The sequence below is a fragment of the Diospyros lotus genome, chromosome 12 (genome assembly GCF_014633365.1).
Source record: "Diospyros lotus cultivar Yz01 chromosome 12, ASM1463336v1, whole genome shotgun sequence".
In the NCBI taxonomy this organism is placed as follows: domain Eukaryota; kingdom Viridiplantae; phylum Streptophyta; class Magnoliopsida; order Ericales; family Ebenaceae; genus Diospyros; species Diospyros lotus.
The window spans coordinates 22777671-22796736 of NC_068349.1; the positions used below are offsets into that span (position 1 = coordinate 22777671).

Sequence of the window (19066 nt, forward strand, 5' to 3'; positions counted from 1 at the left end):
TAGTAACTAAAATAAACTCTATTCGAGTTCTCCTCTCCCTTGTAGTGAATTTCAATTGGCCACTTCACTAATTTGATGTAAAAAATGCCTTCCTAAATGGTGATTTAGAAGAAGAAGTGTTTATGGATCTCCCACCAGGATTTGAGAAGAGCCTCAGTACAAACAAGGTATGTCGTTTAAAAAAATCCTTATATGGTCTAAAACAGTCTCCAAGAGCATGATTTGAAAGATTTGGAAAGGCGGTAAAAAGCTATGGCTACATTCAGAGTCAAGCAGATCACACACTGTTCTTCAAACACGCTAGTGATGGTAAGAAAGCAATTTTAATTGTCTATGTAGATGATATAATAATGACTGGTGATGACAAGGGAGAGATTGAAGAGCTTAAGAGGAGATTAGCTCATGAGTTCGAGATCAAGGACTTGGGTCCTCTAAAGTATTTTCTTGGGATGGAGTTTGCAAGATCTAAGGAGGGGATCTTTGTCAATCAACGTAAGTATATTCTAGACTTACTCAGTGAAACAGGAATGCTTGGGTGTAAGGTAGCTGAAACTCCCATAGAATCCAACTTAAAACTTCAACCTATTGAGGCCAAGAATGTGGTAGAAATGGAGAAATATCAAAGGCTTGTGGGTAGACTTATCTATCTATCTCATACTCGACCAGACATAGGCTTTGTTGTAAGTGTTGTAAGTCAATTTATGCACTCACATGGTTCTCAACATTTTGAAACTACCTACAGAATTCTGCGGTACTTAAAGGGAACCCCTGGGAAGGGTTTACTTTTTAAAAAACGTGGACACTTTCATATAAAGGCTTATACAGATGCAGACCGAGCAGGCAGTGTAACTGACAGAAGATCTACATCAGGGTACTGCACCTTTGTGGGAGGCAATCTTGTTACTTGGAGGAGTAAGAAACAAAATGTGGTGGCCAGAAGCAGTGCTGAAGTTGAATTTTGTGCAGTTGCCCATGGTATTTGTGAGGTCATGTGGATAAAGAGGCTTCTATCAGACTTGAGGGTCTCTACTTCTCTACCAGCTAAAGTTTACTGTGATAATAAAGCTGCAATCTCTATTGCTCATAATCCAGTTCTCCATGACAGGACAAAGCATGTAGAGGTGGATAAACACTTTATCAAGGAAAAACTTGATAATGGAGTAATTTGTATGCCCTAAATTCCAACAGTTGACCAAGTGACTGATATTCTTACAAAGGGATTACACAAAACTCAGTTTGAGAAATTTGTGAGCAAGCTTGCCATGGAAGATATCTTCAAGCCAATTTGAGGGGGAGGGTAGAAATAGAAGTATTTTTTGATATAGAATATTCCTTGTATTTTTAGAAGCTATGTATATTCTGTGTATATTCCTCTTTCCTTTTGTATTATTCTCTTCCTCTATAAAGAGAAAAGAGAATCAACATATTATGTATCTTAAGAAATAGAGAAATACCTAGTTTATAGAGATTGTGCTTAAGGTGGCAAATGGAGTAAAAGTTGCAGCATTAGCCATAGGCTCAACCACGTTGAGTTTGTCGTTAGGACATAGTTTAGCTTCAAAGAATTGTTTAGGTATTCTGGGAGCTTTTAAAACATTATTTCTATTAGAATTATTAGTGTAATTAGATATATTATATATTGTTGTTTGAGTTTTATTTATTTATTTGTTATAACTATGTGTAATTAGGCTAAACCCATAGACTAAGCCCGTAGGTTATTAGGCCCGTTGTGCCTATTATAAATAACACACTAAGAGACTAATCTCTTAGATTTTTCTCTCATAATTGTTTTATCACATGGTATCAGAGCCACCGGTGAGAAAAACCCTAGCCATCGCTGTGTATCTTTTTCCAGCGGCCTAAAAACCTAGTTTTTTTTTTTTCTTCGTCGTCACTGTTCACGCCAAAAAAAAAAAGCTCATGCCGAACATCACTGTCTGACCATCTTTTGTTGGAATTGACCCCACCCTAGGGTTCGCCGCCTTCAGGCAGAGTTGTTGTCGGAAAATCGCAACCATCGGAGCTCCCACGCGCCGCCGCCACATGCAGTCGTCCGCGCCCATGCGCCGACGCGTGAAGGCGCGTCTGCCAGCCATTTTCTCCCGGCTTCTCCAGATCAGCTCGCCTCCCTGCCCTAGGCCTATTCCCGGTGTCGAATCCTCGTTATGTCTAACCTCAGTGACGCAATTTCTGTTGATGCTACTCTCGCAGCCGCAACTGTTGCCCCTGCTGCCTCTCAATCCTTTACTGTCTCCAATATCGGAACAACCAATATCACCACTATCAAGTTGATAGGGTCTGCCAATTATCTCTCATGGGCAGCCTCTGTCAAAATGTGGTTTAAAGGGCAAGGCCAAGCTGATCATCTTACCACAAAGGCTGAAAGTGTGCCGGAAGCCAATCGGGCTAGATGGGAACAAGTTGATGCCTAGTTATGCAATCTCCTATGGCAGTCCATTGATCCATCCATCATGCAGCTCTTTCGGCCATTTGAAACTTGTGTTGACGTGTGGAAGGAAGCTGAAGAATGTTATACGAATGATATCCAACGTTTGTACACTGTGGTCTCTAATATCAAGAATCTGAAGCAAGAGTTGTCCATGGAATCTTATTTGGGACAGGTTCGGGCTCTCATGCAAGAATTTGATGTTCTTCTCCCCATTACTACGACCAAGACTGAACAGGTTGCTCAAAGAGAGAAGTTTTTTATGGTTATTGCTCTTTCTGGTCTAAAATCAGAATTTGACGCCATCAGGCATCAAATCTTAACTAGCTCCACTAATCCTACTATGAAGGACTCTTTTAAAAGGTTGCTGAACATGACCGGTGCACATGGTATGTCCTCTTTTTCTCATGTTGTTCCTCTAGCTGAATCTTAAGCCCTTGTGTCTCAAGCTTCTCACTCAGGAGGAAATAGAGGTCGTAATAATAATCAGACACATCCACAGTGTACCTTTTGAAAGAAATTGGGTCATCTCGAGGACAGGTGTTTGCCTGAAACAATCTACACGAGTGTGGTTCGACAGGTTCAGCACTATGGTTCAAGCTTTTGGTCTCACTCGAAGCAAAGCTGATCATTCAGTTTTCTATTGATATTCTTCTTCTTTATGTATCTACCTCGTTGTTTATGTAGATGACATTGTTATCACAGGGAACGATCAGGTTGGTATACAAAATTTGAAGGAACCTCTCCATCAGCACTTTCAGACTAAAGACCTAGGCAAACTTCGATATTTCTTGGGTATTGAAGTTACTCAATCAAGAGATGGGATCTCAATCTCTCAGAGGAAGTATGCACTTGACATCTTAGAAGAAACTGGTATAGTGAACTGCAAACCGATTGACACCCCAATGGACCCAAATGTCAAACTCTTGCCGGGACAAGGGGAGTCTTACTCAGATCCTAGAAAGTATAGAAAATTGGTAGGCAAACTGAACTATCTCACAGTCACTCGTCTTGACATTGCTTTTGCTGTGAGTGTGGTGAGTTAGTTTCTCAATTCTCCATGTGATTCTCACCGGGATGCTGTTATCCAGATTCTGAGATATATCAAACGAGCACCAGGTAAAGGGCTACTCTATGAGGATAAGGGGCACACAGATATTTGTTGTTATGCAGATGCAGATTGGGCTGGCTCTCCTTCTGATCATCGGTCGACCTCTGGATATTGTGTTCTTGTGGGAGGAAATTTGATTTCTTGAAAAAGTAAGAAACAAAATGTAGTAGTTAGATCCAGTGCAGAGGCAGAGTATCGGGCTATGGCTAATGCAACTTGTGAGCTCATCTGGCTTAAACAACTCTTGGAGGAACTCAAGTTTTGTGAAGTGTCCCCTATGAAGCTTGTTTGTGATAACCAGGCTGTCTTGCACATTGCTTCCAATCCAGTATTCCATTAGCGGACTAAGTATATTGAAATTGACTGTCACTTTATTAGAAAAAAACTGATTGAAGGTGTTATTGTTACAAAATTTGTTAACTCTAGTGATCAACTTGCCGATGTCTTCACCAAGTCTCTAAACGGTCATCGGATAGAATATATCTGTAACAAGCTTGGTGCATATGATATCTATGCTCCAGCTTGAGGGGGAGTATTAGAATTATTAGTATAATTAGATATATTGTATATTATTGTATGAGTTTTATTTATTTATTTGTTATAACTATGTGTAATTAGGCCAAGTCCATAGATTAAGCCCGTAGGTTATTAGGCCCGTTGTGCCTATTATAAATAACACTAAGAGACTAATCTCTTAGGTTTTTCTCTCATAATTGTTTTCTCACAATTTCCGTTCTAGGTTTGGTTAAAGAAAATTATGAATTCTCTTTTAGAAATAATGTTTGTGATGTTTATTTTGGAAATAAGTTAATAGCAATTGGAAATTCAGTAAGAGGCCTTTGTATCCTAAACATAACTAATGATAGCGAAAATAGCAAGCAATTATATGTGGTTAGCAGTATCCCTTCTTCTCCGTGCTCAGGATCAGGACAGCCTACATGATTTTTTCTTTTTTCAAAACCCAATGACCAGACACCTCCCCTCCCCTGTACCCCTCTTGGTAAAATTCTTCATACATCTATAACCCCTTCCATCACTAATCAAACACCCCCACTGCCACTGCCACCAAGGAGCTCATGAAGCTCTCCAGCTTTTCCAACCACCAAAATGAAATTTCTTCCTCCATCAACAGATAATATAGGCCTTGGAGTGACCTGATGCAAGCCTTGGTTCCTGCTCTGCCTCCTCTCCATCATCAACCTTATTGCACCAGTTAGTTGAATCTGATCTCCTTTACTAGTTTTCATTGCACCTCTTAGTTTTATTCACTAAAATGAAAATAAATTGTGAGAACCATTTTTTTGTCGCATGCATGGAGAGAGATTCGTTTAGCACATGAAGAGTAACTGCAGCCCATTTGTAGTGAATTGGACCTAATTTCTTTATTGCTTCAATGATACCAGGAAATGGACTGTACTGCAAGTTGCTGAAAACAATATCTCAGATTCTCAAATTTAACGAGAACTTTTTCTGCATGGGGTCTTTTTCCTTCCCCATCCTTCCTTTCTTTTAATTATGTCACCATTTCTAATTCATTATGCTACTTGAACTGTAGGCTGACATAAGATCTCGAGAGTACCTTCGGAAGCATCAACAGTCAAGTAGCAAGTGTATCTCAGATTCTGCAGTACCCTGTAAGTTATTTCTATCCTTCGTTGTCCCAGTCACCAGATAGAAGTATGGTTTTGAGTCTTAGCATTATTTTGCATAGATAACATGTAAAAGGAGAAAAACCTTGTCCATTTTCTTAGCAATGCAATCAGAATGATGGAACAAGGTTATGTGGGCCTGTTAGTTAGAATTGAGTGATGTTTTACTCTATTTATTTATCCAGAAGCAACATTACATGGAGGACTGGATTATATTGAAGGATTGACATAGAAGGTGACAGGTTTTTGAAGAATCTTTGAATACGCCCAATGCTAATAGCACAATTCATTCTGGTCTGAGATTATCCAGGCATGTTCAGAGAAGATGTAGGGAAACCCAAACGATAGCTTACTAGTTGGAAGCTCAATTGAGGGAGACGTTTAGTGGAATTTCTTAAACTTGAAAATTCATTTTAAAGAAAGCTAAACAGTATGGGATGAAGATGAGGCAATGTTGCAGTTGGCACTAGTAGAACATTTCTTTTGAGGGATCTTGTTTATTCGTTCATAGAAATGACTTTCAGCTGTCCCAGTGACAAAAATTTGAAAGTGATTTCAAGCCAGAATAATAAAAAAATGAAATGTTAAGACCTAAATTCTATATTTTCTAAAAAGAACCAATGCATGTAACTTTGTTTTCAAAATTGTAAAATTGGATATATATATATATATATACACACACATGCTTCATATAGTTATGTTATATATATGAGAGAGGTTTATGGGATTTCGTTAACTATACAACCATAGAAGTTTAAAGCAGGAAATGAAGCTGAATGGAAATTATCTTTTAACAACCTGTTCAGAAAACAAGCTTGTATCACTTTGTTTAAATTTGGAGGCTTGGTTGCATGATCTTAGTGATTTTGATCCTTGCATTTTATTTAAGTTGTCCTTACAATGTCAACCTTGTATTATGCGGGCTTGCCTGTCACTATTTTGAATGAAGTTCCTAAGTCAGTTGCATTTCAAAGATCCAGCGTGAAAGAGAAGTGAGTGGAACACACTGGTAATCTCTTCTAACATGGTGTGTCAATGTTCAAGTTCAAGAAGTATGATGTGGATATGTCCATAAAATAAAATCCACACTAACACCACATCAAAAAATAGAAAAATTCACAAGTCAATCTATTAAATCATTACAATTTAGAAAAATCAATCAACATATAATATTCATAATGGAGAAAAAGGCCGCAAAGAATAGGTACTTTCACCTTTCGACATTTTTAAGTAAACCTGACTTAATCTGGATTTCACCATTGAAAATGCCATATGGTGTATGTCACATGAAGTGTCCCATGAGTCATTGTTAGTGGATACATCACCTTGCATTTTACACATATCTTTCTATATATGATAATAGGAGATCCATGCTTCATAAGCTTGAGTCAAGTTGGGTTCTATATTTACTTATGCCATACTTGTCTACTAGAATAGCCTAAATTTAGCTTGGGCTTAGCTTGCTTATCAAATGAATGAAACTGAATGAGCCCCAAAATTTAAGGTGTTGTTCTCTTCGTGTTTCAGTTTTGAGTTTTGATTTCATTTTCACTTTTGTCTTTTGAGTGTCTGTTTTGAAATTTTTGAAAATGTGCTCTTTCTATCATATTAAAAAACTGTTTTTTAAAATAGAAAACTTGAAAACGCGTTTACTTTAAAATTTTGAAAGATTGTTTTGTGTTCCTTTTTTTCTTCTTCTTTTCTTTTCTATTCTTTGGCGTCGAGCATCTTCTCTAGCACCAGCGACCACCGCCGGCCGGAGATTAACACAATCAAAGCTTACCATTAGAAACTCCAAGCCAAGGGGGTTAGTATACACAAAAATGGGCTAAGTTTAACGATTGGATTTTCGTAGATCTAATTTTTAATTTTCGGCCAACACCTATATACGTACTACCAATCGCCACTGACCACCGTGGCTAGTGGTTTTTGGCGATCAGAGGTAACCACCTGACACCTAAAGGCCCATCGACCAACATACCCAAAAACCAAGAAGATCGAACGGCCAAATTTCCTTAGATCTAAACTTAATTGTTCGACCCACCTGCTTATCGCACTGCCAGTTACCCTCGGCCACCATGGCTAGTGGTTTTCGGTGATCTGAGGCAACCACCTGACACCCAAGGGCCCATCGACCAACATACCCAAAAACTAACAAGAGAAGAAAGAGGAGAGAGGAAGAGGACCAGCAAGATCGAATGGCGGGGGCAGTGGCGGGCGTAGTCGATGGCAGTGATGGCGATGGCAATTGCGGGCGTAGTCGACGGCGGTGACGGCGCGGTCAATAGTCAAGGTTGGAGAAGGAATGGAAAAGAGGAGAAAGGAGACGAGGAATGGAAGAGAGAGAGAGAGAGAGAGAGAGAGAGAGAGAGAGGAGTGATCTGGAGATTGGGGGCCGAGATTTTTGGGGTGGGGTGGGGGGGGGGGGTGAGCATTTTCTGTGTTTTGTGCTTTCAGCGTGTTTTGGCTGAAAACACCTAAATTTTTTTCTTGTTTTTGAAAATAGCAAAGTGAACGGGTTTTCAGTGTTTTGAAAAATTGAAAACGAGCTAAAAACAACAAAGAGAACACACCCAAGCTTGTCCTTTAGCTTGTTTATTAAATGGAATAACATGAAGTTGTTACTTACCTTGCCAAGCCAACCCTAGCTTGAGCTACTCATGAACAATTCATACAAATACAATGCAACTTTTGGAAGATATTGAAATGTTAAGTAGCCAAGTTAGCTTGTGTTATGTTTGATTTTGATTGTGAATTAACCCTCTATTATTCTTGATTACCCAAATAATTCTTAGTGTCTTATTGAGGTTCTTTAGCAGTGTTTGTAGTTATGTTTCAAGAGATATATGCTAGAATCAGGGCTGTGTTCTGAAATCAACTGCTTCAGTTGATTTCAAAAGCAAGTAAAACCAATTTCAAAACCATCATGACATTATGTTTTATGACGAACTGCTCCAGTTGTGTTTCAAGACCAAGGAAATCTAATTTTGGAACTAGTTTGGTCAGAAAGCTCAGATTCTGTTAAATACCTGGTTTCAAAATCATGCTCATACTGTTTGGAAAATGATTGCAAATAATGTGCTTGGGTGTTGAAAATTAAAATATATTTGTTTAAATTAAAAAATCCAAGGGTCCTCAGCCAAATCCATGCCCAGAAATAGTCTTCAGTTTCAAAATCAGCAAAAGTGATTTCAAAATCATAGTTGTAAATGTTGATTTTGGAATCAAGAACAGTGATCTTGAAACTGTTGGAAATCCCCATTAGCTTGCTTCCTATAATTGTGGGATCCCTGTAATTATGGCCATATTGTTGTGATAGAGATTGTACAGATTTGTTTCTGTTTTTCTGTTTCCTATTGTTGCTTCCTTTTTTGTTTTAAATAAGTGAGCATTTTGTTGGGATTTGATGATTCTCCTTCATGCATAAATGGGTGATTGACCCTAATGTAAAGATTGAGAAAAGATTACGGTTTCTACATAAACCAGTGTCAAAAATTCAGTTTTTAAATCGAACAAGATATCCATGGCTACAAATTCAAATTCCTCCCTTGAAGCCTATAAATAGAAGTTCCTTTGAATGGAGAAGACGCATCAATTGCTTACATTTAAGCTCTCAAGTTGTTCTCATTCCCATTTCATCGTGGAAGTAAAATCTTTACTTTTGAGTAGTGTAATTATTTTGTTGTAAGCTTGTTTTGGGCATAAGTGTTGTATCTTTAGGATACACATAGGTGTGTCATAATTTTATTGCTAGTGTTGGAGAGTTGAAAGATACAGGCATCAAGCTTCACCCGAGAGGATAAAGAAGAGAAGTTGATGGAGATAAAGATGTAAAGAGATAAAGAAGAAATCGAGATAAAAAAGATAAGGATTTTCCTTAAATCCGATAAGGAAATCCTAGAGTAGTCCTAATCCTAATCTAAAAATATGTTGTTGTAATCTAAAGCCTAAATTGTACGAGTTTTTCTAGGAGATTTTTTGTATATATTTGCATGTCACGAATTAATGAATTCATCGAAGTTATTTCCTCTCATTAGGAACTTCCACTCAGTTTATTTTTTCATGGTATTAGAGCCAAGGTTTTGTGGCAAGATTTCCTACCTTTTCTCCTCTTCCTACAGTCTTTAGACTCCTTTCAGCTTAGGATATGGCTGAAAATCAAACAGCAAGCGATGCTTCAACCAATTTACCTCATTCAGCAAGGAACACTCAAGTTATATCGTCTCCAATCACTCTAGACATCCATTCCCTTCAGATCACTTAGCATAAACTGAATGGAACCAACTTTAGAGAATGGTTCTAATCAGTTTTGCTGGTGATCTGGGGAAAAGGCAAGGTCGGTTTCCTAACAGGGACAGTCTCTAAGCCAAGCACATATTCAGCAAACTATGGAGTGTGGGAGGCTGAAAACTCAATTGTGATGGCATGGTCGATCAATTCTATGGAACCAAGGATTGGAAGGACTTATCTATTCTATAAGATAACTTAGGAGATATGGGAAGAAATACGAAAAGATGGTAGAAAAAGAAAGAGTGTTTGATTTTTTGCATGGCCTCAATACTGATCTTGATGAAGTTAGAGTCTGGTTGCTTGGAACCGAACCCTTTCTATCAATAAGGGAAGTCTTTGTAGAAGTTAAAAGAGAAGAGAGCAGAAGAAGGGTGATGATGAGTCCTTCAGGGATGACCAATTTTGATGCAAGTTCTTAGACATCAGCTTTGGTCTCCTCGAGGATGAAACCACCTAATCCACCCAAGGGAGAGCCCCAGAAAGAGAAGCTATGGTGTGAGCACTGCAACAAGCCATATCACACCAAGGATACTTGTTGGAAAATACATGGAAAACAAGCAAATTTGAAGCCAAGAAATTTGAGGAAAGGAAATCGAACAGCTTATGGGGGAGAAGCGAAAACAGGGAAATCAACAAATCTGACTTTATCTGCAGTTGGAGATCCTACAACTATTGAGTCAAACAAAGGTGACAAAACCTAAGGCAGCAGAAGGCCCTAACCTGTTTGTGTCTCTTGCTAAACAAGGTACACCTAGACTCTCTCTATTATCCTTTAAATTTCCTATAGATTATTGGATAATCGACATTGATGCTTTAGATCACATGAATGGATCTCCTGAGGTATTATTAGCCTATGAACTTTGTTCTCTAGGTCTAACCATCTCAACGGTTGATGGGCACTACTGCCATAGCTTAAGGGACAGGCACAACAAGTGTGGCTGGTCTAAATTTGAAGTCAGTCCTATATGCTCCTAATTTAAAGTGCAATCTATTGTCAGTGAGTAAATTAACCAAAGAAGAGAAGTGCTTGGTGACATTTTTTCCTTCTTATTGTGAATTTTAGGGCCTATCTTCGGGGAAGACGATTGGCAGTGTTGAGTAAAAGGGAGGTCTCTATTATATAACAAACCATGGACAACCCCTTGGATCTAGGTCACAAATCAAATCCTTCTTGTCTACAATTTTAGTTTCTGAACCTATGTTATGGCATTAGCGTTTAGGGCACTCTAGTTTTAGTTATCTCAAAGTTTTGTATCCCTATCTTTTCATTAATAAAAGAAGCCATTTGTTTCATTGTGAACAATGCATCCTTGCTAAACAAACCAAAAGCTCTCATCCTTCCCAAGAATATAAACCTACAAAATCCTTCTATCTTATTCATAGTGACATTTTGGGACCAGCTAGGACTCCTAATTTGACTAACACTCAATGGTTCATCACATTTATAGATGACCACACAAGAGTTAGTTGGGTGTTCTTAATAAAAGACAAATCTCAAGCCTATGTTGTGTTTAAGAGGTTTCACCAAATGATAGGTAATGTTTTTCAAGCCTCAATTCATGTTTTAAGATCGGATAATGGCAGGGAATATTTTTCCAATGATTTTAGTCATTATCTAGCTAAACATGGCATTATTTATCAAAGTTCATGCCCTTACAATCCTCAACAAAATGGGGTGATAAAAAGAAAAACCGCCACCTCCTTGAAACTGCTAGGGCACTTATGTTCACGAGCTTGGTTCCAAATTTATATTGGGGGGAAGCTATTCTTACATCTTCCTACCTTATTAACCGACTCCTATCCAAAGTTATAGGCTTTAAAACTCCTTTGAGTGTCCTCCTTGATTTCTATCCCCATCACACTATGGTGCTAAACTCTTTGTCTCCTAAAGTGTTTGGATGCACTGTGTTTGTTCATAAACATCAGTCGTCTCAATCCAAACTTGAACCTAAAGCTCTCAAATGCACATTCATTGGCTATTCTCCTACTTAGAAGGATACAAATGCTACCACCCTTCTACCCAAAAATTTATCATGTCTTGTGATGTATCCTTCATATAAAATCAACCATTTTTCCACACCACTTCTTTGCATGGGAAAGTACCTAATGCAGAGGAACAATGGGATTCCACTTTGTCTCTACCTATGGTCTCAAATTCAAAAACTCCTCTTGCTAATGAATCAACCCTTGAACCTCAACCTTTAATTCAAACTTTAGTACCTAATTCAGGGAGAGATTAAGAAGATTAGAATCGGGATAATCCAGCTTTTGATCAACCTCTTTTGGTATATTCTAGAAGGCCTCGTGCAGCGTAGCCAAACCCATTGTCAAATCTAGAGGTATGTCCAGAAACTAATAACAATGGCAGCATGGAAAGGTTGGAAACTAATAGGACTGATGATCTTGATGTTCCAATAGCTCTAAGGAAAGGGGTGAGATCATGTACTAAGCATCCTATTTCAAATTATGTGGGATATTCAAAGCTTTCCCCATAATTTAAGGCCTTCACAACCAGCATTGATGATATAGTCATCCCTAAGGATATATATCCTGCATTGCAAGATGAGAAATGGAAGGTTGCAGTGATGCATGCTCTAGAAGCTAACAAAACCTAGGATATTGTCTACCTACCAGATGGGAACCTCCTCTTTTAAATCACCATGAAGAAAAGCATTCTTCACATCTAGTTGTTGTAACTGTCATCCATAGTAGGCTGCTAGAGATAAAAGAATTCTCACTAGAGCTGGTAGGAACTAAGTTTAGGAAGAACACTTCCTTAGTCACCAATTTGCTAATTCTCCCCCTAGGGACCAAGGTGAGAAGAGCCAAAAAATGGTTGAGATTCAACAAATGTATCATCCTTAAACACATAGAATTTTCTAGTTGAAGGATGGTAGCATTTATAACCTTTTTGGGTAGGATAATAGCCAAGAAAGATACATCTAAGGGCCGTAGGATCAAGTTTGTCTATGTTTTGCTTGGGAATGTGAACAAAGGCTACACAGCCAAAGACTTTGAGAGGAAGCGAGGTATGCAGATTGGTGTTAGGAAAGTAGGATGAAAAATGCTGGAAAGGACTCTGATGACTTAGGAGTTTAAGGGGAACTCTGTTGATTAGGTAGGCTGCTATGAGGAATGTCTCTCCCCAAAAATGTTTTGGAACATAATGATGGTGGAGAAGTAATGACATTTGGAAGATGACTCATCTTCCTTTCAGCCACTCCATTCTGTCAAGGAGTGTTAATGCAGGCAGATTTCATGGACAATCCTGCTTGCTGGAAAAACTGATGCAAATGCTAATTGAAATAATCCCTTACATTATCAGTATGAAATTTTTGAATAGGAGAGCCAAATTGAGTTAAGATTATCTTATGAAAATGAGGCAAAACAGTACAAATAGCAACTCTTTTCCTTTAGAAGACATACCCAAGTCATTCGAGTACAATCATCTATGAAAGATATGAACCATCTAGCCCCAAAACAATTAAGAACCCTAGGTGGCCCCAAACATCAAAACGAATCAATGAAAAAGGATGAGAAGACAATTTATTACTAATGGGATAAGACACTCAAATGATGTTTTGATATCTCATATACATCACAATGAAGAGAACTAGTATCTAAATTCTTGAATAAAGTAGGGAACATAGTTTTCCCTTTTCAGTAATGGAAAATGAGGGTGTCCTAGGCGAGAAGTGAGTGAGAGCAGTAGAAGACTAAGATGAATAAGCCAGCCCAGGTTGAGCCCCTTTAGGAAAAACACTCACCTTCTTCAAGACATACAACCCATTCCACTCCTCAGCAGCACCAATCATCTTCCCCGTGTCAAGGTATGAAGGGAAAAAATAACACGGCAGTTGAGTTCCTCAATAAACTGATGGATAGAAATCAAGTTGGTAGATAAGTTAGGAACATATAAAACTTGTTTAATAGGAAGAATAGGGCTAAGAGTGACCTTGCCCTGGCCCTTTATAGGAACGGAAGTCCCGTTGGCTATGGTGATATGTTTTGGAATTCCCAAAGGCTTATAGGTGTCAAAAATAGTGAGATCATGAGCGGTATGGTTTGTAGCCCCCGAATCTAGAATCCACAAGACATCCTTATTGGTCTTTGAGACATTAAGAGAATTAGAGTGAAAGCAAGTGCCTTGTTAAGCTAGAGAGCATGTTCCATCCTGAATAGTTTTCAGAAAACTCTTGAGTTTGCTGATTTCATCTGGATTTAGTTGGCTTACGTCCGATCCAACAACTAATTCTTCCTTATCCATGGCTTCCTCTTGCTTCTTTGAAAGACAAGCTTGATTTTTTTAGGATAGATTCCTAAAACCCCCTATCTTATTCAGAACTGTCTTCTTTCCATGTAGTTTAAAACAGGTCTCTCTAGTCTGTTTAGGTTTCTTACAATAGGTATACACAATCCTTCTCGACTCTATGACTTTGATTACACATCAGACTTCCCTTGTTATGTTTTGAATCTAGTTCCTTCTCCTTTATTGGTTATCATAGCTTACCGTTAGAACTAGTCTCACCGAGCATAACTGTCCTCCTATACTCCTCACTTTGGACTACAAAAAAAACTTTATTAAGAGATGAAAGTTTTTCCCTTCCAAGAATTTGCACTCTAACCTGATCATATTCTGCATTGAGACCTACCAAGAATTCCAGAATTCTGTCCCTTTCAAGAATAGTATTAAAGGTGGCTGCATCTTCACTGAACACCATTTTAATATCTTGGTAGTGGTCAAGTTCAAGCAAATATCCATTCATTTTGTTGTAGTACTCAATTACTGTTAAGGCCTCTTGCTTAGTACTACTTAACTTTGTCTTAATCTCAAAAATCATCGAGGCATCTTATATCTTAGAGTATGTACATCTAACGGTCTCCCAAATGTCTTTTGTAGTGGACAAGAACATGTAGTTTCTACTTACCTCCAATTGCATAAAACTCCACAACCATGACATGATCATGGAATCCTCTATATCCCAAGCAGGGAATGTAGGATTTGATACCTTGGGGCTTGGTGCCGTCAAGTGAGCTATCTTCCCTCGACCCTTTAGAATGATCCTCACCAATTGTGCTCATTGCAGATAATTCCTGCCATCTAAGCGATAGGAATGATGCATCCCTGGTAGATCACTGGTAGGAAGATTTCTCGTTAATTGATCAAACGAATTAGTCTCCACTGTTGTCATAAATGGAGCAATCTTGGAGATTTTTGACATATTCAGTGGGGTAGATGGATGAACTAGTAATTTAAAAGGAGTAGGATGGTGCAATGAAGGCAGAATAGTAAGTTGGAGTTGATGGTACTAACGGCCAAAGGATGGCAATGAAGTCCAGAGAAACATAGAGTGCTGGAGTCGAAGAAAGCTAAAGACAATGAGAATATGGAAGTTAAATCCATCTTTATTCAATTGTACTATATTCTTTACATACTTGGTCCCTATTTAACATGTACAAAGAGAACCAAAAAAATATGGAAACATAGAAGTCAAATCCAAATAATCAGCCTAAATATCGAATCTCATTATGGCCTCAATCTCCTACAACAATCTTCTCTAAATTCCCTTCAAATCATTCGGGATTTCCACACTCCCCCTTAAGTTGGATCATACATGTTGATCATGTCCAACTTGCAGATAAACTCTTCAAAGCTGGACCTCTGTAATCCCTTAGTGAATATATCTTCTAATTGTTCTCTTGTAGGGATATAGGTCATGCAGATTGTCCTTTTCTCAATATCTCCTTTTTAAAATGTCTATCAATTTCTCTATGTTTAGTCTGTCGTGTTGAACATAGTGTTATTAAAGTTGTGCCTAGGCGCACCCTGGGTGCCTGAAAGCATTCCAGGCGGGTGCAGACCAAAAGGCATGTGCCTTGGGCTTTTTATTTGTTTTTCAAGGTTTTTATTTCACGGTTTGTCACCTTATTTAATTTTTTACTGTTTAGGGTTTAAATTTATTGTTTCAACTACAAATTTGATAATAAATAAAAAGGCTACTACTTCAAATGCCCCAATTGAATTTGAACTAGATGAAGATGGATGGGGAGAATTGAACAAATTCAAGGCATGCAATAACAAAATGCAACATTAAGTCACCAAAACAAAGAAAGATGCAAGTTCAAGTCTAGTATATTACCTACCAAAAAAATGTATGAAACTATCATCACACTTCTAAACCATAGAAATCATCCAACAAGAGTAGATGATGTGGAAGAAGATATTAGAGATGATGCTTCTAATGATGAAAATATAGAAATATTTGATCTTGATGATGAGGATGATTTTTACATTATTTAAAATGCATAATTAGTTAATCTTGATTGAGATTTAAGACCTATAATTTTTTTAAGATTTAATTTAAGTTGATTTAAAGACTTTTAGATTATATCTTTTGGCACTTTTTATTCTTCTTTTCATTAGTATATGTTGAATTTTTTAATTTCCTTGATAACATACTTGTAAATATGTCATTAGGACTTATGACTTATTTTATACCTTATTTTTCAAGTAGGATATATATTTTTCTTTTTTTTTAGTAAGCATGCACCTCGCCTTGTGCCTTGCACCTCAGGCTCTAACACCTTTTTGTGCCTTAGTGCGCCTTGAGCTTTTAATAACACTGGCTGAACAAGATTATGGGAAATACTGATAGCAACTTTGTTGTCGCTGTAGAGTTTGATGGGGAACTCTATTGTGATATGTAGTTACTCCAAAGCTTTTGTAACCATAGACCTTCACACTTCCCTTGTGCAACAACTCTGAATTTAGCTTTGACACTACTTCTAGCTACCACACTTTGCTTCTTACTCCTCCATGTTACTAGATTTCCCCAAACATATGTACAGTAGCCGGTAGTAGACCTTTTGTCTTCTGTTGATTCTACCCAATCTACATCTATATAGATCTCTATCTTCTTACCATCTCCTTTCTTAAAGAATAGACCTCGCCCTAGAGAACCTTTTAGATATTTGAGAATCTTATATACTGCTTTTAGGTGACTCTCTTTTGGTGAATGCATGTGCTGACTAACCACACTTATAGAAAAAGTAATGTCAGGTCTATTGTGAGATAGATAGATCAATCTGCCTACTAGTCTCTGACATCTTTCTTTATCCACGGGCTTTCCAACGTCTTTCGTTCTTTTTCCTGCCTTGATCGGAGTATCGCTTGGCTTGCAACCAAGTATACTAGTCTCAGTCAAAAGGTTAAGTACATACTTTCTCTGGGAGACACTAATTCCCTTCCTTGATCTGGCGACTTCCATTCCCAGAATGTATCGCATTTGACCTAGGTTTTTTATCTCAACTCTGTGGCTAAGACCTTCTTTAACCTTTCCACCTCTCTTGTGTTATCTCCAGTGAGAATGATGTCGTCGACGTACACAATTAGGATGGTCCTCCTTCCATCATTGGATTGTTAGAAGAACATAGTGTGATCTGACTGTCCTTGTTGGTATCCTTGATTCTTTATCACCTTGGCAAATCTATCTAACCACGCTCTCGGTGATTGTTTGAGTCCATACAGGGATTTCTCTAACTTACATACTCTAGTTTATTTTCCCTCCTTGTAAAATCCTGGTGGTAGCATCATGAACACTTCTTCCTTTAGCTCACCATTCAGAAAAGCATTTTTTATGTCAAACCGATAGAGTGGTGTCACAACCCTAAGGGCAATTACGGAATAAGCCTACATTGTATGTTAGTTAGGAGCTATAAGGCGGGAAGTTAGCCACAACCAACTATGGTTATTCTGTTAGGACTGATTGTATAAATACTGTCCATGTAAAGAAGTAGGAATCAATGAAGAAGTATTTCCGGAACTCTCTCCCTTTTGTTCTCTCTCTTTGCTGTTAATTCCCAACTGATTCAGGCCCAATCCTCGGGTCCTGACATAGTGGTATCAGAGCCGGTTGAACCGACTGTGGGTGGGCAGAGGCCTGCGACGGACGAAGGCGGACGGATTGGAAAGAATGGCCGAAGGAACACAGACACGGCAGATGGAAGCCCGGATGGAGGCAAAGGAGTTTGAGGTGCACCAGACTCAAGAAGCGATGACGCAGACGCGAGAAGAACTAGTCGTGATGAAGGACGAGATAAAAAGGGATGCGGAAAGAACCCGTGAAGCTTTAGAACAATACGGACAAAGACTGAACAGTGTCTCGGGCATCTTATCGTCCTTGCCGCAATTCCGATTGTCACCAGAATTTCCTCCTAGGGGGAACTCGGAACCCTTACTGTCAACCCAGGATCATGTACCCAATCGAGACCCGCTAAGGGCGGAGGAGTCGAGGTCGAATCAAGAAACTCAGGTGCGAAACCCTCTATATAATTCTCATAACCATACCCCTAGCCCACGATTAGAAATCCCTATGTTTGAAGGAACTAAACCGAGGTGGTGGGTGAGGCATTGTGAGAGATTCTTCTAGTTATATAAGGTACCCAAGGAGCAGAAGGTTACGATGGTCGCAGCCTATCTAAATGATAAGGCTGACTGTTGGTACCAAGGGTGGGCCCAAGATCAAGACCAGGAAAGGCATTGGGGTGTTTTTGCGGAAAAGCTATGTGCAAGATTTGGGGAAAGGAGTATTGGGGATGTAATCGAAGAGTTCAGTAAACTAAAACAAGAAGGGCCAGTGGTGGAATATCAAACAAGGTTTGAGGAATTGAGAGCCATTGTGTGCTTGGCTCAATCGGGTTTAACGGAGCAATATCTAGTCTCGACCTTCATTAGTGGATTGAGGGATGAGCTTCGGTCAATGGTGAAGATGATGATGCCAGCGACTGTAAGTCAAGCGGCAGAAAAAGCGAGGCTCTAAGAGTTGACATTGGAAGCAATTTTCAAGAAACACAGGGTACCTCTAAGAGTAGGATTGGGAAATGGCCAATCGGGTGGGGGTAATTTCAAGACCATGACTCCATTAGTGACTCAAGGAACACCTAAAGGGGCCTACAACCCTCAAGGGCCCAAGAATACGATTATGGAACAGAGGCGACAGCTAGGGCTTTGCTTCAAGTGTGGGGACAAGTATAGCTTTGGACACCAATGCAAGAAACAAATAATGCAAATGGAAGGGAATCAAGAAGAAGAAAAAGCAGTGATAGAGGAAGAAGAAGGGAATCCAGAGGAATTACAAGAGGAGGAAGGGGGCGAGATTTCGTTTCATGCCTTAAAAGGTAGCCCTATGGGACAAATTATTAAGGTAAAAGGTCATGTGGGGAAGACAAGACTAATGGTGTTGATTGACAGTGGGAGCACCCACAATTTTATCAGTGAAACTACAGCCAAAAGTTTGAAATGGGCCTTAACAGCAACTACTCCTTTATCCGTAACAGTGGCTAATGGTAGTAGGATGTTCAGTCATTACAAATGCAAAGGGTTCAAATGGGTGATGCAAGATCAAGAATTTGTGGCTGACCTTAGAGTTTTGGAGCTGGGAGGATGCGATATAGTCCTCGAGGTTGACTGGATGAAGACGGTTAGTCCCTTAACGTTTGATTTCAATAAGTTGAAGGTGACTGTGGAAGTGGAAGGAAGGAGGCTTACCTTGTTGGGTAACCTGGAGCAAG

The 19066-nt window shown here is 38.9% G+C and overlaps 1 protein-coding gene across 11 annotated transcripts in view; it reads left to right on the forward strand.

Moving 5' to 3' along the window:
- Window positions 1-19066, forward strand: part of LOC127786696 (uncharacterized) — a 94196-nt gene that overhangs the window by 53996 nt on the left and 21134 nt on the right. For 5 of the 11 annotated variants that reach the window (XR_008020048.1, XR_008020047.1, XM_052314286.1 and 2 more), the window contains one exon: window positions 5113-5191. The exons of 1 other annotated variant lie outside the window; for it this stretch is intronic. Coding sequence is in view for 6 of the 10 variants with exons in the window: in XM_052314286.1 (XP_052170246.1) it covers window positions 5113-5191 (79 nt within the window). In the remaining 4 variants the exon portion in view is untranslated. 5 more of the 11 variants (XM_052314284.1, XM_052314291.1, XR_008020046.1 and 2 more) reach the window with 4 other exon arrangements.